Source organism: Miscanthus floridulus, chromosome 16 (genome assembly GCF_019320115.1).
Source record: "Miscanthus floridulus cultivar M001 chromosome 16, ASM1932011v1, whole genome shotgun sequence".
NCBI lineage: Eukaryota > Viridiplantae > Streptophyta > Magnoliopsida > Poales > Poaceae > Miscanthus > Miscanthus floridulus.
The window spans coordinates 117776818-117800787 of NC_089595.1; the positions used below are offsets into that span (position 1 = coordinate 117776818).

The 23970-nt window shown below is 45.8% G+C and overlaps 1 protein-coding gene and 3 pseudogenes across 5 annotated transcripts; 1 reads left to right on the plus strand and 3 right to left on the minus strand.

Moving 5' to 3' along the window:
* Nucleotides 1-1429: 1429 nt before the first annotated feature.
* Nucleotides 1430-4133, plus strand: LOC136513131 (protein PARTING DANCERS homolog). Of its 5 annotated transcripts, none has more exons than XM_066507120.1 (9): nucleotides 1430-1637; nucleotides 1769-1935; nucleotides 2038-2126; nucleotides 2236-2331; nucleotides 2431-2525; nucleotides 2619-2659; nucleotides 2746-2829; nucleotides 3345-3431; nucleotides 3929-4133. In XM_066507120.1, the coding sequence occupies exons 1-9, from the start codon at nucleotides 1559-1561 to the stop codon at nucleotides 3962-3964; spliced, it is 774 nt and encodes a 257-aa protein (XP_066363217.1). In that variant the 5' UTR covers nucleotides 1430-1558; the 3' UTR covers nucleotides 3965-4133. The 5 variants fall into 5 exon arrangements, with proteins under 5 accessions (XP_066363217.1, XP_066363218.1, XP_066363219.1 ...); XM_066507121.1 differs by lacking the exon at nucleotides 3929-4133 and adding an exon at nucleotides 3504-3905; XM_066507118.1 differs by having other exon boundaries at nucleotides 1431-1637; nucleotides 3345-3503.
* An 836-nt stretch (nucleotides 4134-4969) lies between these two features.
* LOC136513132 (putative cytochrome c oxidase subunit 5b-like) lies at nucleotides 4970-23635 on the minus strand (annotated as a pseudogene).
* On the minus strand, nucleotides 5907-8008 carry LOC136514366 (uncharacterized; annotated as a pseudogene).
* Nucleotides 14747-15460, minus strand: LOC136513541 (uncharacterized; annotated as a pseudogene).
* Nucleotides 23636-23970: the final 335 nt, after the last annotated feature.

Consider the following 23970-nt stretch of genomic DNA (forward strand, 5'->3'; position numbering starts at 1 on the left):
TCTTTTCTTGCCGCGCACCGGCGAAGACGGCGATGCGGCACCTTTCCCCGCACGGTGGCGGTGGTGACCGGCAGTTGAGTGACGCCTGCCACCCTCCCCGTCTCTTTTCTATTTTCTTTTACCCAGTTAGGGTTAGGGTTTCAATCCAAAATGGATCGAACCCTTGTTCTTTCTTTGATTTCTTTTCAATTCTCTACCCCATACTAGATCTACACACTGTTAACCCGGCTCTGGTACCATTGTTATGAAACAGTGTACCTCTTAAACGTAGATCAGGGGGTAAACATCTTACTTAGATGTAGAAATTGGTTCCTTTACTTCGCCCTGGCACAGTTGCGCCGTAGCCGCGTGGACGCCGGTGTCGTGGGAGCTCGGCGCGGTGGAGTCTAGCGTAGTGGTGGCGATGCAGAGGCGACGACGACGAAGTCAGTAGATCTTACCGTCGCTGGCAGCACTCTCTTTAGATCGGGTTAGGTTTAACTGTTGGTGGGTCACCGCGGCTCCGGTCACCCTCGTAGTCAGAGCCTTGATCCCCACCTCTCTTTATAATGATGTGCGACAGGGGCCCACCAACCATATTAGGGGTTGGACGCCCCCGATCAGGGCGCAGATCCAAAGGCCCAATAGGCTGTTGGGCCTATTGATGGAGATCAACTAACATTCATCAGCCTGAAAAGGCACCGATCGGCCCAGCAAGTCATGCCCAACGTCGTGTACGTACGTCCTAGTATCCGCTTCCCTCTGCATCTCTCTATACCTTACTGGAGGAAACAGGCTGGCAGGGAGGCACTGCAACCTAATGCCACATCTGGTTCTTTATAGGAGTTGTTTGGTACGTGCCATGGTGCAGCCGCAGGCCGTAGCCACACCAATGATGTGCGGCACACAAACCGTGCATGGCACACCAAATTTTTATCAGTTGGTTGGTTACGATGGCTGCGGCTTGATTTGAGGATTCAACGTTCACCTAATACCATTCATCGTCTCACCCATTGTTTGATTTGAAGATTCTGCTCTTAATCATTCCTTCTCGTTAGGATTTAGGGTCTGTGGTGTGTACTCGTGAGTCGTGATGAGGCTGTGTCGCACCCTCAAGATGCTCAAGTGTGCAAATCTTATTAGGGTATCAATTGGTCCGAGAGTTTGGATATTGTAAATTTTGAAATTCAATCAAACTCTAAAGAAATATAGGTGGTGTTTAGTTCCCCGCCGTTGGTGGCCCCACCAGGTTGTGGCATCACCGAAGTTTGTGGCGGAAAAGAAATAGCTGCACCTGTAGCATAAATTATCAAAAGGAATGAATTGAAAAGTTGTGTGGAGGGAAGGGGGTGGGGGGGTGGGAGGGGGGACGGGTCCGAGTTTATTTTTAACTCCGCCCCCGCTTCTGATCCCATTATTATAGGCCTTTGGGGTTTAATTACTTGAAACCCAGAGGCCCAAACCCCATAGATTTGGTCGAGGACTAGGCAGACTCTAAATTTCCACTCCCCGTTGCCTTCTCTTCTCCCGCTCACCCTCGTGCGCGCGCGCTCTCCGCCTCTCCCCCTCCCGCCCGGCGATGACTGGGCGCCCGCCGCCCTACGCCAGGTCTCCGGCCCGTCGCCAGGCCTCCGCCGGCGACGAGCACCCACCACCAGGTATGCGCATCCCTCTCTCCTCCCTCCATTACTGCCGTGCCAAGCCGCCGTCGAGCACCCGAACCCTAGCTTGATCTATCTGACAATCTGTATTCGGATCTGATCTAATCACAAGCGTATACATGCATTAGCAGCTATGCTGGGTCCTCCTCCGCCCCTGGTCGACTCGAGTGCAGGCCGAGGAGTGTGCATCATGAGCGCCTCGTGGAGAGACAAGCAGCGCCCGGACCTCGTCAATTTCGTCGCTGCGTTCCTCGCAACCAATCTGTACCGCCTCAATTTCATGGCGCTTTCTCCGGTACGCGCTCCGATCGAGAGATGCCACTGGTTTCTCCGTGCAGTATGTGTATGTAACCGTGTATACGCATGGCTCTGATTGGATGCGTGGGTTGGGTTTCAGGACTTCATCTTCAGCCATGGGGGCCAATCGGTTGCTTTCATCTTCGAGACGGACTGGCTTCCTGAAAGGGAAGCTGCGGTCTTCAGCAGGTGACACTCTTGTCTCTTCCCCGTGTTATGTTTGTTGTTATGCACCGATGACTGCATTCGTGGTGATGGTGATGGTGATGGTGATGTCATACTTGGAATGCTTTTGCAGGGTGAGTACACTGAAGAGGCAGTTCAAGTATCTCTACGTCGTTGTCGTCGTCCGCTCAGCAGAGCAGAACGAATCATTCAATCAGTCATATTTCAAGTATGGGACGACATACTGTGATGCTAAGTTGTACATAACAAGCATTTGTTCTAGTTTGGTTTGGTTGGGTTGTTCTTATTCCTGCTGTCCTCATTCAAGGTATGGCATGGAGCTTGGCTGCCCTACATTCGTGCCTGTTTGTGATCCAGAGATGGGATTCGAGAAGATTGTAAGGATAGCTCATGCTCGTGGAGGTAAAACCTCTATTGCTTCATTTACCAAGTTCCTGACTCATGCTCAAGTTCTCAACCGCGAGCTGGCACTGATCGCTTGTCTGTTTTCTTCAGTGTGCAAGCAGAAAGACATTGTCGCAGCTATGAGAACCGAGGTATGTTACTATGTTCCCAGATACATGCTCATGTACTATCAGTGGGTCCTATTGTTGATAAATGACTCTCTTGCTTGTCTCTGTAGCGTGAGCAAGCTGTTCAGTGCATGGATGCGTTTTTACGAGTGGTCACCTCTATTCCTGGTATTGACAGTCATGACGCAAATGCGGTGAGTTGCTCAACTTGGTTTTTGCAGCTTGTGTAATTTTGTGATCTCCTGGCTACTTGGATATCAATGCTAGATTGTTTGTTCTGACTGCTTTGCAAGTTGTCTCTACGGAGGACACACATGTTACTTGTAGGCGTTGTTTGCAGATACGAGTATCATCATTTTCCTTGTCATTTGCATACATTTCTCTGGAAATTGAGAAGAATTAACCACAGTACCTTTAATCTGTATAAGATTCAGGAAAGATCAGTGATTAAACATATTTTGGAACTTTACATGCAAAACATTTGGTTGTATGCAACTATTCCAGAATAAGAATTGAGTGCACGCTATATCTTGCAAATTGAGCTCTGTTACCTTCCCTGCACTAATCTTTTTCTCACCTCTCCAGTAGCTAATAGTCAAATTTCACACTAAACACCAGTTGCCTGTTCTTGATTTATTTTTTTTCATGTTATGCTTACCATGGCATGGTGATTGGTAGAGTGATGCTAGTCTTTATTTATTTCCTTAAGCTTGCCCAAGCCATTGGCTCTATCGAAGCAATTGCGAAAGCATCCAAGGAATCCATTCTGGAAAACACCGATCTTTCCACTGAAAAGGTAGAGAGGATTGTCAGGTTCTTCAGGGATCCACAGTACTTCTTAAGCCCCAAAATTAATTAATTCTTGCAGGTATTCTTCTCCCCCGCTTGACATATGTAGCAATTGCTTTATTCGGAGTATGTCAAGCATTTAATATTTGCTGCACAGAACTGTCAGCTTGTTGGTTCTTTCTCTGTCGATGTTTATTGATGTTTTGCCTGAGGAATGCATGTGCATAAACATGATTGGTTTTCATTAATTTGATCTTTAAGTTGTATGCGGATAAGAACCTTTTGATTTGCATGCCTACTGATAGAAGGTAGGCCCACAAAAGATATCATGTCTCCTCCAGATGGTGAACTTTTTATATTCCTTGTATGCTCGAGTTCTTGTGATCCCTAGTTTTCTAACCCATTTGATGTGTTCCCTTGTGATCTTGAATGTTCTTCTCCCGTTGATAGAAATGCTTGCGATTCCATGATGCTGAATTGCTGATGCAGTCTCCTGGTTTGCAGGCAAAATCTGATTGTTTCGAGTCTGTCCCTGGGTGAACCACTGAACTGACTACCGAAGCCGTTGCAATGTCTCTCCCCAACTCTAGCTGGCATAGGTTGGCGATACGTGGACCCTGGGTCCCGGGGCAAGCTGTAAATTCTCGTGCGCAACAAACTTACGATATAGATAAAGACCTGGATGAAAATGACGTTGACAGACACTTTAGCCCTTGTTTAGTTCCACCTCAACTTTTAAAAAGTTGCTACAGTATCTGTCACATCGAATGTTTGCGGCCCGTGCATGGAGCATTAAATGACGAAAAGAAAAACTAATTGCACAGTTTGGTGGGAAATTGTGAGCCGAACGTTTTGAGCCTAATTAGTCCATGTTTGAACACTATTTGCCAAATAAAAATGAATGTGTTACAGTAGCTCCAAAATCCAAATTCCTACAACTAAACACAGCCTTAGAATCTGTGCATTATGTTCTGAGCGCGTGTTTAGCTAGGTGAAAGTTGGGAATTTAGCTACTGTAGCACTTTCGTTTTTATTTGGCAAATAGTGTTCAATCGTGGACTAATTAGGCTCAAAATTTTGTCTCGCAATTTTCAACCAAACTGTGCAATTAGTTTTTTTTTCGTCTACATTTAATGCTCAATGCATGTATAGCAAGATTCGATGGGATGGCTACTGTAGCACTTTTTTGGGAATTTGGGGTGGCAACTAAACAAGCGCTGAACTTATGTATGACTATTGTTTCTGTGTAAGTATCCATCCAATCAAGAACAGAATATATAACACAGAAATAGATGGTCAATACAGTGAAACCGATGCACTCATCCTTTATTTGATGATGCACTCCAGAGAAAAAAAAAGTACATTCCAAACAAAAACAATTGCATGGTCGAAATGATCTGAACAAAATTTGTAGGTGTAAAACACCACATGGCCTGTTTCATGGTCAAACACTAATCAGTTACAACATTATTAGGGCAGTCTGATGCTGCAAAGATAGGGCAAAACCATGTTTCACAAAGTTCTTATTGTTATCGACACAAGACCTCAGTGATGATCATCCTCATCATCATCGTGGCCATCTGGATCACCCCCTTCACCAATGACCTTGAGCTGCACAAAATCAACAAAAGAATATTTCAGCCAGTGCTAATCAACAGGAAAATCAACAACTGTTGAGCAGCTTTTATAATCAGTCGAGGCATTGATTTCAATTACCACAAAGTACTGTGAGCAGACTGGGCGCTCGTGCGGTTTATCCTTTTGCAACCAAAACCAGACAACATCGTGTTCATCCTCTGCGATAAGTCCAATGGAAAAATAAGCACAGTTATGGTGAGTTACATACTCAACAGTCAACACTAGGTACTGAGATATATGGTTAGCCTTCACATTTGATGATAGTAGGATTCAATCACAGCTAACTATTCTCTTGTTATAGTAGGATTCAATCACAGCTGGTTCCTCCTGCAGACAACACATTCAAGATTAACAAATGAACAATCTTGCAACAGAGAAAATCAGGTATGCAAAACCAAAGTAAAAAGGGGAGAGAGTAATCAAGAAATCCTACATATGTTGACTTAATATGTGGGCAATGTCAGTACTCAGCACAGGGTATGCATAGAAGCACAAGCGTCAATTGGTTTAAAATTAGGAATAGCAGAACCACAAATAAGTGAAAAATACTATACATACTTATTTTGTTAAGATAGTACTATATAGAGAAAATTGGTTGGGTAGCATCGAAAGATCGCGATCTCCGTAAAATACCACTGAAAGTTTGTGCCCCCGTAAAATACCACTGAAAGGTTGGATTATGAACCGAAAATACCATTCCGTTAAAATGAAGTCACGGAGCTGTTAACTTGGGCTAAGATACCCCCTAGTGAGAATCAAATAAACAACAGTATGTGCCCTAACATTTAAATATAAATAAACACATATTTCAATAGTAATATAAGCACATTCCCGCACATACATTTTGGCACATATGAAGACATTTAATATAGGGATTCCTTTCATATAAGCACACATGAACACGTACATTCACATTAGTCACTTCTCAACAACCATTTCTCAACAGAGTACTAGTTAAGACAGCAAAGGGGACATGTCTGCTAACACATACAGTAGTTCAACACATGCATCCATAGTCTAACTAGATCATAACAGTAGTACAACACATAGCATTTGCACTAACAAAGCCATTGCTTAGCGTACGATAAGCCTTCTTGCAATTCCTCCTAGGGATATGTCTGCTGCTGCCCTGCTCCTTATTGTAGGTCCTGGACTGAGAGGACTAGTGGAAGCTGCCATCCTTCTTGTTGTTGGCCCTGGACTAACAGGTGGTTGTGTGACTAAGGAAGTAGAAGGTGCAGATACTTTCTTAGATTTTTTTGGAGCTTTTTTGCATCTAGATGTACTGCCCTTTTCTTTCCTTTTCCTACACATCAGGAAGGTATCAACCATATTTAATAAAAGATCATGTTATAGCAAAAGTACAGACGTCAATTTACCTTGAATTAGTAGGGCTGCCGGTGGCAATTCAACAGCGAGTACAGTAGGCGGCTCACTACAACCCTTCTCAATATGCCCAAACTGGAAGCATCTTTTGCATTGGTAAGGACCCCTTTTTCTTAGCTCACCCTTACTTTTGATCCTCTTCACTCTTGGCCTACCTGCAGACCTTTCAAGCTTCGGAGGCACCATTACAAACCCAGGATCAATAATAGGCCACTGTGACTTGTCAACCATTGGGTTGACCCCAAACTAATAAGTAGCCTTGAAACGCTGAACTGAATAGTAATCATGAACAAAGTCCTCAAGTTTAATTTGTCTAAGGGAACCTATAAATGCTATAACATGAGTGCAAGGTTTTTTAGAAATATTCCACTGACCACATGAACATGTCTTGCTTTCAAGGTCCATAGCATGCCTCCAATGATAGTTGTCTTTAGTCAATCCAGATATCTCAGCCTTGAGACAACCACTCCCCTTAATTGTGTACTTTAAGTTTCTACTCTTCATCTTCAGCTCATTTATAACACTAGGGAGAATTGACCCTTCAAGTTTGTTAGCTATAAGCTGCCTCATAGCTATCTTTTTCATGATCATACCCCTAATTGTGTCCACGAGGATATCCACTAGGAACCCTTTGGTCTCTTTAATCCAGTTGTTGAAGGACTCTGATATGTTGTTGTTCACATAATCAACCTTGTACTCCCCTGAGAACTTAGCTCGAGACCAAAGATGTTTGTGCTCTGCTTGCAAGTAAGGAATTGATGCTAGACAATTCTCTCCAATTTTATCCCAAAGCCATTAATACCTCCTAGTACTACATGCCCAAGCACAAGGCCACATGTACTTTAGCACATCTCCATCGAAGTGCTTTATAAAATTATGCATGAGGTGCATAAAACACTCCCTATGCTCAACGTCACCTTAGAAGACATTATGGACTGCTTTCTCTAAGCCTTTGCAAGCATCTGTGTGTATTGCGAGTCCATGTGGAGTTCCAATTGTTCTCTTCAATTGCTTTAGAAACCATGTCCAATCAGCTTTTGTCTCCTTGTAAAAATTTCTATATGCCACCGGCTACATCCAATTATGTCCATCTATTGCTGTTGCTGCAGCTAGCTGTCCATTATATTTACCTATGAGGTGAGTAGAATTAACCCCAAGGTATGGCCTGCAACCAGCAAGAAATCCATTCACACATGCTTTGATGGCCACAAACATCCTACAGAAATAGACTCGACCATCCTTTTTGTTCTTCTTGCAATCAATCTCTACTATGCTTCTAGGACAGGTAGTGTCTAACTCAGCTTTGAAACTCCATAACATTTTAAAACTTTCGTCCCAAGTGCCATGTAGGCCTTTTAGTGCAAGTTGTCTTCCTTCCCACACCTTATTATATGACATTTTGATTGGGAACTGTCTTTCAAGCTCCACTTGCAACTTCTTTGCTCCCAACTCTAGAGTACACTTGAGTACCTCTGTTGCTCTGTTCGCTATCCACGCTTTGCTAGCCTCCTTACCCCTCACTTGGCTGGTGCTAGCACAAGTATGTCTAGAACCTATTGACACAACATGAAAAAATAGACAATATGGGATATGCATTTAGTGTTTAAACATGGGATCTAAATTATTGATAGAACATGAACAAAAACAATTGCATAGTTTGAAATTATTGAAAGAACATGGAAAAAAACAATTGCATACTCTAAAATTATTGACAGAACATGAAAAAACATAATTGCATAGTCTAAAATTATTGACAGAACATGAAAAAACAATTATATAGTATGAAATTAGTATACCATGAAAGTGGGGCAACCATGAAGTTTCTTTGCATGAACTTTCCATCCACACTCTGAATCTGCACATCGTGCCCTATATCTTGATTTATCACTATGCTCTACAAATGTTTGAAACTCCCTTTTATGGCATATTGCTTGATCATAAGTATAAAGGCCTTTTTATCAGTAAATGTTGAACCTTCCTTTATATCAGGGTTGTCTCTGTCATATGTAGTGAGTGGAACATACGGAGCATCCCGCAACATGGTGGCTTCATCACTTGGCGCAGCCTCAGGATCTAAGTCTTCAATTACAAATTTGCTGTTGTCCATTTTCTTCTTTTCTTGCTACACTTTCTCATTACTTCCTACTTCATGTACCTTATTAAAATACCTCCACTCTTCATCAGCTCCAACTGGACCATCTCCCTCATGGTCAACACCGGGTTCCATATAATGGTCACTGTAGAGACACACCTCACACCCAATATGGGGGGGGGGGTGACCTTCATATATATAGCCAATATGGCTGAGTATACAAGAAATACAATCAAGTATACATAGCAGGTGCTAATCATAGCTAATCACACATAGACTTGCCTAATACCCACCCGTAGTCTAAGCGGGAGGATTCCTGATGCATAGACTGGACCTAAATTTAGTAAATAGCTGTACAGGAAGGCCCTTGGTCATGATGTCTATGAACTAGTGAGAGGATGGCACATGAAGGACCCGAACTTGTCCCAAGGCGACCTTCTCATGGACAAAGTGAATATCAATCTCAATGTGCTTCGTGCGACGATCATGAACGAGATTGGTTGTCATGTAGACAGCGCTAACATTGTTGCAGTAGACAACCGTTGCTGAAGCAATGGGAACATGGAGCTCCTACAGGAGCTGGCACAGCTAGCAACACTCGGCCACCACATGAGCAACAACATGGTACTCAGCTTCTGCACCAGAGCGGGAGACCGTGGTCTGACGCTTGGAGGACCAAGAAATCAGATTATCGCTGAGGTAGACACAATAGCCGGAGGTGGAGCGTCGAGAGTCTGGGTAGCCAGCCTAGTCGGCATTGGAGTAGGCGACCAGTGACTGAACAGGGCTGACACCAATGTGGAGGCCGAAGGAGAGAGTGCCCTTCAGGTAGCGTAGAATCTGCTTGATCATGGAGAGGTGCAGCTCGCGGGGATCATGCATGAAGAGGCACACCTGTTGGACGGCGTATGCCAAGTCAGGACGGGTCAGCGTGAGGTACTGGAGTGCGCCAGCAAGGCTCCGGTACATGGATAGATTGGCAACAGGGGCACCGGCAGTGGTAGAAAGCTTTGCATGAGTGTCAACAGGTGTCGTCATAGAGTGACACTCAACCATGCCAGCGCGTTGAAGGAGCTCAACGGCGTACTGTCGCTGTGATAAGAACAAGCCATCGTTGGAGCGAGTGATGGAGATGCTGAGAAAGTGATGGAGTGCACCTAGGTCAGTCATGGCAAACTCAGAGTGGAGGCGCCCAATGATCTGCTATAGAAATGTCATCGAGGATGCAGTAAGTATGATGTCGTCGACCTATAGAAGCAGGTAGGCGATACTGGTCCCGTCTTTGTAGACAAAGAGGGAGGTGTCGGAAGCTGAGGCGATAAAGCCAAGCTGGCGAATGTATGTCGCAAAATGCTGGTACCAGGCTCGGGGAGCCTACTTCAGGCCGTAGAGGGAGCGCTGCAACAGACACACATGATCAGGAAAAACATGATCGACGAAGCCTGGGGGCTGCTGGCAGTAGATGGTCTCCTCTAGATGTCCATGGAGAAAAGCGTTCTTGATGTCTAGCTGATGAATAGGCTAGGCACATGAGGTAGCAATGCTGAGGACAGCCCGGATGGTTGCTGGTTTGACCACCGGGCTGAATGTTTCGTCATAGTCGATGCCATGATGCTGGGAGAAGCCACGAACCACCTAGCAAGCCTTGTGGTGGGCGAGGGTACCATCAGAGTGGTACTTGTTCTTGAAGATCCACTTGCCTATGACCACATTGGCGCTGAGTGGCCAGGGCACAAGGCGCCATGTTCCGTTGTCGATGAGCGCCTTGTACTCCTTAGCCATGGCCGCACACCAATTTGGATCAGCCAAATTGCTACGGTAGTTAGAGGGAAGTGGAGACGAAGTGGTTGTCGCAGAGAGCCCCACATACCACATAACCAGTATGGCCCCAGACTGGGTCCACGTGATGCGTCATTCCTATTGTACGGGAGGTGCCAAAGGAGCTATGGGCGCCGTTGGCTGCTGTACAGGAGCAGTAGCTGGCTAGACAGGGGTAGGAGGCTACTGAGCAGATGCAGGAGCCGTCCTAGTGCTGTAGAGGATCCATCATGCGCCTAGGGATGCCGACTATAGACAAGCCAGATGTCCCATGGGACAGCCGCTAGAGGAGCGGCCGCTGGAGGAGCAGCTGGTGGTGGAGCAGCAACAAGTACAGGGCCGTGGAACAAGATTGTGGGGTCGTCGGTCAGCTCCTCAATGAAACTAGGATGGGATGGTCCAGCAGCAGAGGGCAAAGGTGCAGGACGCACCGGCACTGTAGTACCTGCAAGCAAAAAATCCAGGTCGCTTGGCGAGGACCTAGAGAGGTAAAGCTCGAAGGGAAAACAAGTCTCATCAAAGACCACATGGCGAGAGATGATGACGCGCTTAGTGGCCATGTCGAGGCAGCGGTACCCCTTGTGGGAAGAGGGATTGCCGAGAAAAACACATGTTGTGGAGCGAGGAGAGTGTTTGTGGTGAGCCGTGGCAGTCAAGTTCGAATAATAGAGACACCCAAAGACACATAAGTGGGAGTACTCGGGAGGTTTGTTGTGGAGGAGAGTGTATGGAATGTCGTGGCGAACAGCGGAGCATGGACGCCTGTTCAGAAGGTATGTGGCTATGGCGAGCACCTCAGCCCAGTACTGAGTAGGCATGTGTGCATGGAGGAGCATCATGTGACTGATGTTGTTCAATGTGCGAAGAAGATGTTTAGCCTTACCATTTTATGGGGAGGTATATGGACACGAGGGGCGTAAATGAATACCATGGGAAGCAAAGAGAGTATGGAGGGTATTGTTTACGAACTCAGTGCCGTTGTCGACTTGGACAACTTTGATGGCAAGGCTGAATTGAGTGTGGACATAACTGCAAAAATTTGCAATATGTGTGGAGACTTCAGATTTGCGAGTGAGGAGAAAGGTCCAATAGAAATGAGTAAAATCATCAAGTAAAACAAGATAATATTGATACTCGGATACACTGGCAACCGGGGATGTCCATACATCACAGTGAACAAGTTCAAAAGGCATGGAAGTATATGAACTAGAATATGAAAAAGGGAGGCGCACATGTTTGCCAAGCTGACAAGAATGACTAGCAGTTGCTCTACTTTATTACAGCTGATGGACGCATTATGATGAAGAATGTCAATGGTGGCGGAGCTGGGATGACCAATACGGTGATGCCAGAGGTCGGTGGAGATGGCAATGCTGGCGTGTGGAGCGGAAGATGCAGCAGGGAAGGTGTAAAGATCATCAGCACTATTGCAGCGAAGCATCACATGTCGGGTTAGGATATCCTTGACAGAAAAACCAAGAGCGTCAAATTCTATAGAGCAGTTGTTGTCCCTAGTAAATTGACAGACAGATAGCATATTGCAGACTAGAGATGGGGCAACTAAGACATTATTTAGATGAAAATTGGACGCTGGTGAATGAAGAACAGACTTGCCACGACATGAAATAGGAAGATGCGCACCATTGCCAACTGTAATGGAAGAGTGAGGAGGATGAGGACGAGAGAGGAGTATACCATCTGAGGAGCTCATGTGGGAGGAGGCGCCGGAGTCCAGGACCCAGGGATGCTGGCCCTAGAGATGCATCTGATTGAGTGCAGCGATAAGACCATCCTGGTTCCACATGGGAGCTAGTTGAGAGACGTCGAACGGTGCAAATGTCGTGGGGGCTGTGTAGTCGCAAAGGCCGTGTGAGCCTAAGGAGGAGGGGCGCCAAGCATGCCTGGGCGCCAGCCGGCCTGCTGAGCCGAAGGAGGGCCCTGTGGCACCCATGGATTGTAGCAAAGCCAGGGGCCCATGGGTCGGTATTGACCAGTCTGGCCAACGCCGCCACGCTGCTGCATAGAGCCACTGTTCCAGCACTGGCCCTTGCCCTTGTCCTTGCTGCCGCTACTGTTGCTGCCGTCGTTGCCCTTGGCGCTGCCATAGCCGGTCATGTGTGGGTTGTGTGGACCTCTAGAGTTGGCTATGGCAGCGAGAGCATGACACCCGCCCGGGCTGGTGCAGCCAGAGCCGGCGGTGGTGAGGAGGGTGGTGCTAGCGACCGTCTTTTTGTCATTGGCAAGACAAAGCTCCTTTAGGGCCTGCATGTCATGGGCCCTAGCGAATGTGGGAAGGACAGTGGGGATGGCGATGTCATCGGCGGTGTTGGAGAAGCGAGGATTGAGGCCACGTAGAAGGGCGAGGATGAGCTGCGAGTCATGGACAGGATGGCTGACGTCGCGAAGAGCGGCGGCCTTGATCTTCAGCCGCTGGCAGTACTCCGATATGGTGCTGTCACCTTGCACCATGGAGTGAAATTTGTTGAGGAGGAAGATGGCGCGTGGCTCCCAATTAGCGTGGAAGATTCCTTCAATGGCCACCCATAGATCACGGGTGGTGGGATCGGCACCGTCCATGGCGAGGTCGAGGACGGAGTCATCGATGGAGCCAGAGATCCAGCCCCAGATGCAGCACTCTGCGGCATCCCACTGAGGATCATCAAGATGAGGGGGAGCAGAGCCATCGATATGCGAGCGAAGGCCGAACTTGCCGCACAACGACTTGAAGAAGAACACCCACTTGGAGTAGTTGGATTATAGGTCCAGCGTGAATGGGATGTGGGACTTGACATTGACTGTGGCGTAGTTGTGAGCCATGATCGGGGCAGCAGCGCTGGTGCTCATGGCAGCCATCGTTGGAGTGCCTGTCGTGGGCAGGGTGCCGGCACTGGTGGCCGAGGAGGAGGAGGAGGCCATCGGAGATGAGAGAGGGGGTAGAACAGCCGGTGAGGGTGGACGGGCATGAGGGAGACACGCGTGTTGGGCTGCTGCGCGAGCAGGAAGGGTCGCGCGTGGGGAAGGTGCGATCAGGGAGAGTCGCACGGGAGGAAAGGACAGGAAAATAGGATCTGATAGGCTTATACCATGTAGAGACACACCTCACACCCAATATGGGGGGTGACCTTCATATATATAGCCAATATGGCTGGGTATACAAGGAATACAATCAAGTATACATAACAGGTGCTAATCATAGCTAATCACACATAGACTTGCCTAATAGTCACCCTCCTCCTCCTCTACTCTAGAAGGACCAGCAGCTGTAACACCAAGTTGCGGTTGCAAGGCCCATTCTAGACCATCCAATTCTACACTCACATGCATCCCCTGAAACATTTCTGTGACCTAAAGTTGTTGGTCATTCTCTTCATTTGGCACTTGTCTTTCATTCTCCATTTCAGTCACAGTACAAGCCATATCAACATGCTCACATCTATCAACAGTCGTGATAAAATCCACCAATTTTGAAGCTCGCAACAAATTTAGAAGCTCTTGGTCAGTACCAAGGCGAACTGTTAGATTAGTCTGACTCACAAACCAGAAGTTTGCTTCCTAATAGCTAGCCCAACTGAAGTGCTTGAAAACATCTTTCTCCATGTCAATGATGGAGTACTCTTCTGCATCCACCCACCAATCCAAGCGTCTGCCCCTTTTGTACACGGATCGATCATCCTCAATAGTTGAGTAGGACGAAACATCAATCACTATTCTACATGCATTGGTCGGATCGATCCTAAAAATAGTAGCAGTGCAAACAAATTAGCACTGCTTCCAAAAGTCCTTTCTCATCACTGACTATCCTCATACCAGATCGCACACACAAATGAACCGGATATCACAAACAATTGCATGCCGCAACTAATTTCAGTTGTGCTACGAGATGCAGTAGATAGCTAAGGTTTCATTCTTACCCATCGGGAATCTCAGATTCATGCATTGTGTAGTCGAGTGTGGAGGGACATCTGGCGGCCAGCGGAGGTGGTGAGCAGGGATGCCAGTGGCCTGGCGAGGGCGCCGCGCCGCGCAGGGGATGTCGGCGACCTGGAGGAGGCGCCGCGCAGGGGCGCCCAGTGGCCTGGCGGAGCCGCCGTGCAGGGGCGCCTGGCGGCCTGGCTGAGGCGTCGTGCACGCAGCGTGGTGGCCGGCAGAGGCAATGTCCTGACCCATGTGCTGGAACCCGCGGCGGCGGCGACGGAAGGGGTGAGCGAGCGTGCCGAGCTGAGAACCGAGCGGCTCGAGTGCCTTCCTGTCTCAGATGGGCGAGATAGGATAAGGTACGGGCAAATATATAATTTCATGTTTGGGTTTTAGCTTAGGCTAATGTTTCTGTATGCAAAATTTGACGGAATGGTACTTCCAGTTCACAGTAGATCCGGATCCTTTCGGTGCTATTTCACGGGGGTGTAAACTTTCGGTGGTATTTTACGGATATCGCGATCTTTCGATGCTACACAACCAATTTTCCCTAATATATATTGTCCAGAACAATTGAGCAATCTTGCAGCATAGAATGTCTGATAAGAAAAAATAAAAAAAGAAGGGGAGGGAGTGATCAAGAACTTCCACATCTACCTAGACTAATATACAGACAATGTCAGTACTCAGTATGGATAGGAGCCCGTGCCTAGGATTGAAGAACAGAAGAACCACAGACATATCAAAAACTGATTTCTAATGCAACGCTCCCAAGTGACAGCAAGTCATGTATGGCTGGCTGACTGAGGGTGTACTTAGAACAAACTTCAGGTAATGCAGCTTAAGCATGCTAACATATCAAATACTTTATAATTGACGATATTAATATTAGTAACAAGTGATGTATCTGTTGGAGTCATTTTTTCTACTTACAACCATGCCCATACCGGAGTGAAATGATGTGTCATAAGTTGCACTTAGCACAAGTTGATGCAGACTGCGGTATTTTCCTATGTAAATTCAATACCAAAGAGGATCTAGTTCCTCCAAAATCAAAGCACAGTAGCATGTAAAAATCGAACAACATATAAACACTAGCAGACCTAACTATGGGTTTAGCTAAACTGGACACAGCAATTGACAAATGAGTCATACAACACTAAAACTGTCAAGTTTCCACATAACATAATAAGTCAAGCCGTAGGAACAGACACTATCAGTGACTCAGAATTTGTTAGGTATCTTGGGCCCACCATTTAAAAAGTTAAAAGAAACCACGGACTTTAATGTAGATGATGACCAATGAGCAGAATGGTCAACATTGAACACTGGGGCCTCTATGATGACGATTTGTGCTCTTGTAGAACAGAAAGTAATAATCAACGACTACAACACGTTCAACTAATCAAAGGCCACCTTTTGGATCAGGTGAACACTAGCCATGGACATAACAAGTGTTTTTTTTGTCAGGATTATTGAAATGCGATGTGGAGGTCTGTCCACACCAATGGTCCCGTTCGGCTTACCCTATATTTGGCTTGTTCGGCTTGTTTTTTCAGCCAGAACCGTGTTTTTCTCTCACAATAATTCAGCCAGAACCATGTTTTCAGCCAGTTTTAGCCAAGATTCAGCAAGCTGAACGGGACCACTGACAGTTTCACAGCACTGCCTTCTATTGAGCTATTGCAGAACAGGGTTTGGAGTTGGTAGTTGGTACTCTGCGGGCAATTCTAAAAGCGCCTCTAATTATCGAATCACACGATCCTAACAGAACTCAGCCTGAGGAAGAAACTACCGTGCACATTTTTCTACACCACACCAAACAGCTGGCGTGATCTGATCTCACAGAGTCAGCTAAGGTCCTATTTGATTACCCCTCCTAAAAATTTTAGAAGCTAAAATCTGGATAGAATTTACCTAAAGAACCAAACACCTCCTCCTAAAAACTTCTAAAAACTTTAGGAAGGGCCAAAAACTTTAGGAGCTCCGCCTCCTCCTAAAAGCTCCTAAAGTCCATTCTGGACCCCCACTACCCCTCCTTTATTGCCCTGCCCACTAAAAGCTCCTAAAGAGAAGGGCTGCATGGTTTATTTGGTAGTGCATTTATTGCTTTTAATCAATTTTAGGAGATGGAACCAAACACTCTTTTAGGAGATTTTGATAGCCTCATAAAAGCTCCTAAAACTTTTAGCTCCTAAAATTTTTTTGGAGCTTAGAACCAAACAGGGCCTAAATCGCAGGGCAGAAGGCAGCCAAGCACCTCAGCTTAGTACCGAAGGGGCCAACGGGAGGATCCATGTCGAACTACTTCTTCCCCTAGAGAAAACGCATCGAAACCCACGTCAAATGCCGTCGGAATCATGGGGAGATTCCGAACCCAAAGTGACCCCTCACCTGAAGCTCCGCCTCGAGCTCCTCGCGCTCCAGCTCCGTGGCGATTGGCATGACATCCTCGACCTTGGTGGGCGTCGGCTTGTCGCCTGCGCGAGGACACAGACCACCGATCCGTCAGAACAAGCCGATCGGCTCGGGGGAGCAAGGAACTAAATGTTGCCGGAGATATGAGGCCATGAGGGCCGGTACCGTTGAGATCAAAAAGATCGTTTAGCGGGATCTCTTTACTGTGAATGCGATATCGAGAGTAGAGAGATAGAGAGGAATAGAAGAAGAACGTGTCGAACCTGACACCGTAGAGGGAGATGGTCCAGAAGCCGTCATCTCGTTCGTCGGTGAAGTCTGCGCACGGGCAGCGATGTTTGGGAAGAGGTCAATGAAGTCGTTGACGTCGGTGGAGCAGGGTGGTGCGGCTGGTGGCTTCCCGTCACTGGCTGCGCCCCTCTCTAATCGGGATTAGGGTTTAGGTTTCGGTGGGGAGCTCGGCTCACGGTAAACCTCGTACTCAGAGGCGCCGGCTCCCACCTCTATATATAGCGCAGTGTGACAGGGGCCCACCAACCGTAGTGGGCTGGGCACCCTCGATCAGGGCGTGGATCAAAGGCCCAACTGGGCCGTTGGGCCTAGTTTGGGATTAGAGATCAATCTAACAATCTCCCCCTTGATCTCCTACCATTTTTCAATTTCATATCATTTACTTTTGTTCATTCCATTACAGATTAGCGTAAAGATCATGTTTCATCGTCACGATCAATTGCCGATAGATTTAACAACTACAACACACCACTGTTCTGAAATAGATACTTAACTTTGGGCCTTTTTTGTCTAGAAATTATAGGCTTTCTCTTAAACCCATGCCGGCTACATGTTCTCTGAACACGTTGGGTGATAAGCCTTTTGTAAGCAGATCCGCGAGCATCTTTTCGGTACTTATATGCTCAAGACTTATGACATGATCCCGGACTTTATCTTTCATAATATAATACTTTATGTCAATATGTTTGGCAGCACCATTTGACTTATTGTTGTGAGCATACTGTAGTGTCAGATTATTATCGCAGTATAACTTAAGTGGTCTATAGATGTCGTCAAGCACCTTCAAACTGGGTATGAACTTCTTTAGCCAGTTCACCTATCCCATTGCCTCATAACACGCTACAAACTCGGTATACATTGTGGACGATGTAGTGACGGTTTGCTTTGAGCTTTTCCACGAAATAGCTCCCCCTGTGAGAGTGAATACATATCCAGACGTAGATTTTCTATCATCTCCCGCAAAATCAGAAACTGAATATCCCACTATATGGAGTGAATCTGAACTTCTATATGTCATCATGAGGCTTTTTGTTCCTTGTAAATAACCCAAGACTTTCTTTACTAATTTCAAGTGTTCTATTCCAGGATTGCTTTGGAATCGGCCAAGTAACCCGGTAACAAATGCCAAGTCAGGGCGCGTACATACTTGAGCATATTGCAAGCTTCCGACAACTGAAGCATATGGAACCATTTTCATTTGATCGATCTCATACTGATTCCTGGGGCATTGAAAATCTCCATATCTGTCGCCCTTGACTATAAGAGAAGGTGAAGGACTACATTTGTACATATTGAATTTCTTTAAGATCTTTTCTATGTATGCCTTTTGTGATAGTCCTAATACCCCTTTACTTCTATCTCGGTGAATCTCAATCCCTAGAACGAACAAAGCTTCACCAAGATCTTTCATATCAAATTTTGAGGACAAAAACTTCTTTGTGTCCAGTAGTAGACTAACATCACTACTAGCAAGTAAGATATCATCCACATACAGGACAAGGAAGATAAACTTCCCATTCTTAAACTTTGCATAGATACAATTATCCTCTATATTCTCTTTAAACCTAAAATTCCTTATTGTCTGATGAAACTTTAAGTACCACTATCTTGAAGCTTGTTTTAATCCATAAATGGATTTCTTTAGGCGGCATCCCATTCGTTCTTTTCCTTCCATGACAAAACCTTTCGGTTGTGCCATGTAAACATTTTCCTCCAAGTCCCCGTTGAGAAATGTTATCTTTACATCCATATGATGTAATTCTAAATCATAATGTGCCACTAATGCCATTATGATTATGAAGGAATCCTTACATAAGACTGGAGAAAAGGCCTCATTGTAATCAATGCCTTCTCTTTGCGTAAAGCCTTTTGCCACAAGTTGCGCTTTATATCTCTCTATATTCCCTTGAGAGTCAAGTTTTGTTTTGTAGACCCATTTACAACTTACTGTTTTGGCTCCTTTAGGAATTATTTCTATGTCCCAAACTTTATTGGCATTCATAGATTTTATTTCATCTTTCATGGCCTCAAGCCACTTTGATGAATGATCACTTCTCACGGCTTCTTCAAATGAGGTGGGATCATCCTCCATTTGAAATTCCTCAGTGTTGTATACGTCATAGTCAGCAGGAATAGTTGATTTTCTAACTCTTTGAGACCTTCTAGGGGCCTCCATATTTGGCACATCTTCTGTTTGAGGCTGTTGTTGCTCCCCCTCATGTGTGGCAATAGGTTCTACAGGATCCTAAAGAATAGGTTCCTCATCGTCATTCATTATTGTCACAGGCAGAATAACAACAGGTGCTGGCACCACAATATCTTACATTGTCGGTGCAGCGACAGCAGGAAGTGAGAAAAATGGCTCATGAATCATTGGAGTGGGCGCATACACCCGCTTCTCTTTAAGGTCAATTTCTCGAGCTACCATGCTCCCCCTCATTATTTCATCCTCTAGGAAGACAGCGTGTCTCATTTCCACAAACTTTGTATGTCTGTCTGGACAGTAGAAACGAAAACCTTTTGAATTTTCTGGGTAGCCAATGAAATGGCAACTTACTATTTTAGGATCTAGCTTCCCAATGTTTGGGTTAAATACTTTAGCCTCAGTAGGACTCCCCCCCATACGTAAGTGGTTTAGTGAGGATACTCTTTCTGTCCACAACTCATACAGTGTTTTGGGCACCGACTTACTTGGTACTCTATTGAGAATATGAATGGTGGTTTTTAATGCCTCCATCTACAGGCTCAACGGTAAGGTGGAGTAACTTATCATACTGCGCACCATATCCATCAGGGTACGATTGCATCTTTCAACTACTCTATTCTGCTGAGGTTTGCCCAGTGTAGAATATTGGGCTACTATGCCATTCTCCTGTAAGAACCTTGCAAAAGGTCTAGAAACTTGGCCATATGAGGTATGCCGAACATAGTACTCCCCCCACGATTGGATATGATTATCTTAATCTTTAAATTGTGTTGGTTTTCAACTTCTGCCTTAAATATCTTAAATTTATCGAATGCTTCTATTCTTTCTTTGATTGGATAAATGTAGCCATAACGGGAGTAATCATCTATGAATGTTATGAATGAATCATAACCATCCACATTCTTTATAGGAAACGGACCATAGATATCTGTGTGAATAATCTATAAAATTCCTGCGTTGTTTGGCATCTTTCTTAATTTTCTTTATATACTTTCCTTTTATGCATTCTCTACATTGTTCTAAATCTAAGAACTCTAATGGAGGAAGAATATCATTCTTAACTAGTCTTTCATTCTCCCCCTCGAAATATGGCCTAAACGACAGTGCCATAATTTCAATGACGCATCGTGAGCTCTCTTTCATTTTCTGTTTACATCCACAGACAAGGATACATTCTTATTGTCGTACGCAACGTTTCCATCATCACATACAACGTTCACATCATCACATAGTGATAACAAATAAAGCTCATTTTGTATGATAGCAAGATAAACACATTCATTATTAAATGTTATCTTACATTTGCCATTTCCAAAATGGCAATAATATCCATCATTATCCAAGCATGAAACACTAATCAAGTTTCTCTGTAAAGAGGGAACATAAAGTACATCTCTAAGTAAAAGTGTGAAGCCATCAGTAAGCTCTAGAGAAAGATTGCCAACGGCTTCAACATCTGCTCAGACTCCATTTGCAACTTTAATGTGTCTTTCTCTTCTTTACGTAGTCCTCGTCGAACGGAATCCCTATAAGGAATTAGCAACATGAACAGTTGCACCTGAGTCAATCCACCAAGTAGATTTCGAATACTGTACATACAGGGATTCATTTATGAACATAATAATGTTCTCACCTTTCTTTGCTATGATCATCTTTAAGTAATCAGGACAATCTTTCTTATAATGTCCCGTCTTCTTGCAAATAGAGACACTGGTCTTTCTCTACTATGAGCTTGTTCTACTGAGGTGGATGCAGCATGGGACCCTTTCCCTTTGACTTTGAGGAGTTAGCTTTATTATTCTTTTTCTTGTTGTCTTTCACATAATTGATAGTGCCACCATTGGCAGCTTTCATTCTCTCCTCCTCTTGCACACACATAGCCATGAGCCTCTCTAAGTCCCACTTCTCGGACTATATGTTGTAGTTGACAACAAAAGTGTCAAATTCCTTTGGCAAGGAAGCAAAAATCAGATGGATAAGGAACTCTTCCTTGAGGGCCAGATCCATTGGTTTTAGCTTCGATGCCAAATTGCTCATCCTTAGTGTGTGCTCTCTTATGCCATCATTCCTAGAGTACCTCTCTGTCACTAGCTGCTTTATCAGCTGGGTAGCATATATCTTTGAAGAGCCAATGAACTGACTCTTTATTCTATCGAGGTACTCGAGGACCGTGTCACACTCTGGGATTGAGCCCACAATTGTAGGCTCAATCGTGTTCTTTATCACAGCTAAACATTTCTTGTTGGCAGTGACCCACTTCCTATCCTCAAGGTCGTAGGACATCTTTTGGGATGTAAAATCCCTCTCTAGTTGCCCAAGCGGCATCAGCCTCGTTTGTCTCCCTCACTGGTGCCACAGGCTTAATGGGACACGGTGAGGTGACTACCCAGTCCACCTCAACTAAGACGAAGGCCAGGTTAATCTTTTTCTTCAACTCCATGTAGTTGTCATCTTTGAGAGTAGATATCTCTTTGATACAACCCATCAAATTATATCTGCCTAAAAACACAATTCATATAGAGTGAGAACATAAACAATAACAATAATTGTATGCCTTGGTTCCAACATTGATCAAAATTAAAACATACAACTGTTCATACATTAAATCTATATCACCATTGGGTAGAAATAAAAAATAATGCATAAAATCATTAAAATTACGATATTGTTATTAACAACGTTGGTCAGAAAATAACAACATCATAATCATGTCAAAATTTCTTTTTCTCCAATTAAATATCATGTTGGTTCAAAATAACTAGAGAATAAACTATTCCTTTAGCAGCAAAAAACATAAAAAAATATGTATTTTTCAGAAGCATTTCTCTGTAATTTCTCTATTCTCTAAAAATTTATCCTGATGGTTCAAAATTTAATAGAGAATTAAAACAAAATTCATCAAATTCACTTCTGAAAAATAATAAAACAAAAATTACTCTTCCATTCATTTTGGCCCGACCGGTGGAGTGTGGCCCACATCCTAGCTGGCTGCACCAGTGCGTGGCCCAGCAGCACAGCGCGGCCCAGCTTAGTGCGTGGTCCAGCAATGGCTCATGGCTGAGTCTGCGTGCGGTTCGTGCCCAGACCGCAACCTGGGCCTAGACCGGGAAAGCGGCCCATCTCGGCACCCCACCGCGCCCCGTGTCAATCTGAGACATCCAACTCGATCCGACAGCCGTCCGTCCATCTCGCACGAACAAAACGGCGATGATAGCCTCCCCAAAACCCTAACCTCATTTCCCTTTCTCTTGCTTTCTCTGCCGCACCGCACGTTGCACGGAGGCAGCCAAAGCGGCCATCAGCGTCGTTGAGGAGGATGCCGCTGGTCTGGTGAGCCAAAGTTCGCCCCCACGTTGGGTCTCCTCCCTTCTCTCTTTCTATTCCCCTCCTCCTATCTCTCTTGCACCAAAACATAGGGAAGCAGCATCTGGCTCCATGGCCGAACAGAGGAGGAAGTGGCAGCGCCACCGCGGGCCCTCTCGCTGGTGCACGCGCTCCCTGGAGGGAGAGCACGTCGCCATCGAGCAACCCTTTGTCGGCGCCCTGAGCCCGCGCACGCGCGTCGCGGTGACGAGCAGACGAGTGGCGGCTCTATTCTTTTCTTGCTGTGCGCCGGCGAAGACAGCGGTGCAGCACCTTTCCCCGCGCGATGGTGGTGGTGACCGGCAGTTGAGTGACACCCGCCACCCTCGGTCTCTTTTAATTTTCTTTTATCCGATTAGGGTTAGAAATTTCGTATCAAAACTAGGGTTAGGGATTCGATTTTACTGTATTTTTTGTTTACCCGATCTAGATCTAAAAGCCCTAGAAGACCTAGCTCTGATACCATTGTTAAGATCGAAAAGATTATCTAGGGTTAGGTCTAGTGGGTTTTCTTTACTGTGAATGCGATATCAAGAGTAGAGAGATAGAGAGGAATAGAGAAAGAACATGTCGAACCTGACACCGCAAAGGGAGATGGTCCATAAGACGCCATCTCATTCATCAGTAAAGTCTGCACACGAGCAGCGACGTTTGGAGAAGAGGTCAATGAAGTCATTGACGTCGGTGGAGCAGGGCGGCGCGGCTGTTGGCTTCCTGTCACTGGCTGCGTCCCTCTTTGATCGGGATTAGGGTTCAGGTTTCGGTGGGGAGCTCGGCTCATGGTAAACCTCATACTCAGAGCCGCTGGCCCTAACCTCGATATATAGCACAGTGTGATAGGAGCCCTCTAGCCATAGTGGGCTAGGCACCCCTGATCAGGGCATGGATCAAAGGCCCAACTGGGCCATTGGGCCAAGTTTGGTATTAGGGGGCTTACTGGGAGAGGAGAGGAGAGGAGGGGCGACGTGCGCTGAAATATGGCCGCCGGCGCCATGGAAAGGGGTGCGGCATGGGCGGAGGCCAGGGACGATGATGCGGCAGCACGATGGAGTGAGGGGGCTAGGGTTTGGAGGTGGCGCCACATGGTAGGTGTGGTGGTGGTGTTCTTGGGTCATGGCATAGCGGAGGTGGGGCCGGTGGAGTGGGAGTGGAGAATGGAGATGCAGGTGGTGAGACGAGACATGTTTCCAATGCGCCATCGCTATAGGGAAAGCGTATTGACTGCTCGATTGCAATTCAAAAATCAATACTTGGGGCGAGCTAGGCTGCGCGCCATGCCACTTCGTGGAATTTGGCAAGCTTCGTTGTCCTCGATCACCCAGCAATTCCAAGCCAAATTGGCTCACTCGGAGGTCGGAACCATAGTTACTAGCACCGTACCGGAGATTGAACCGGTGAAGTCATCGGTTCAATTGTTCA

Bases quoted from the DNA above. Each gene is read 5' to 3' on its own strand.
- LOC136513131 (XM_066507118.1), top strand. From the start codon at position 1,559: ATGACTGGGCGCCCGCCGCCCTACGCCAGGTCTCCGGCCCGTCGCCAG. The intron at 2,660-2,745 runs GTATGTTACTAT...TTGTCTCTGTAG, and splicing joins TCGCAGCTATGAGAACCGAG to CGTGAGCAAGCTGTTCAGTG. The intron at 2,830-3,344 runs GTGAGTTGCTCA...TATTTCCTTAAG, and splicing joins ACAGTCATGACGCAAATGCG to CTTGCCCAAGCCATTGGCTC.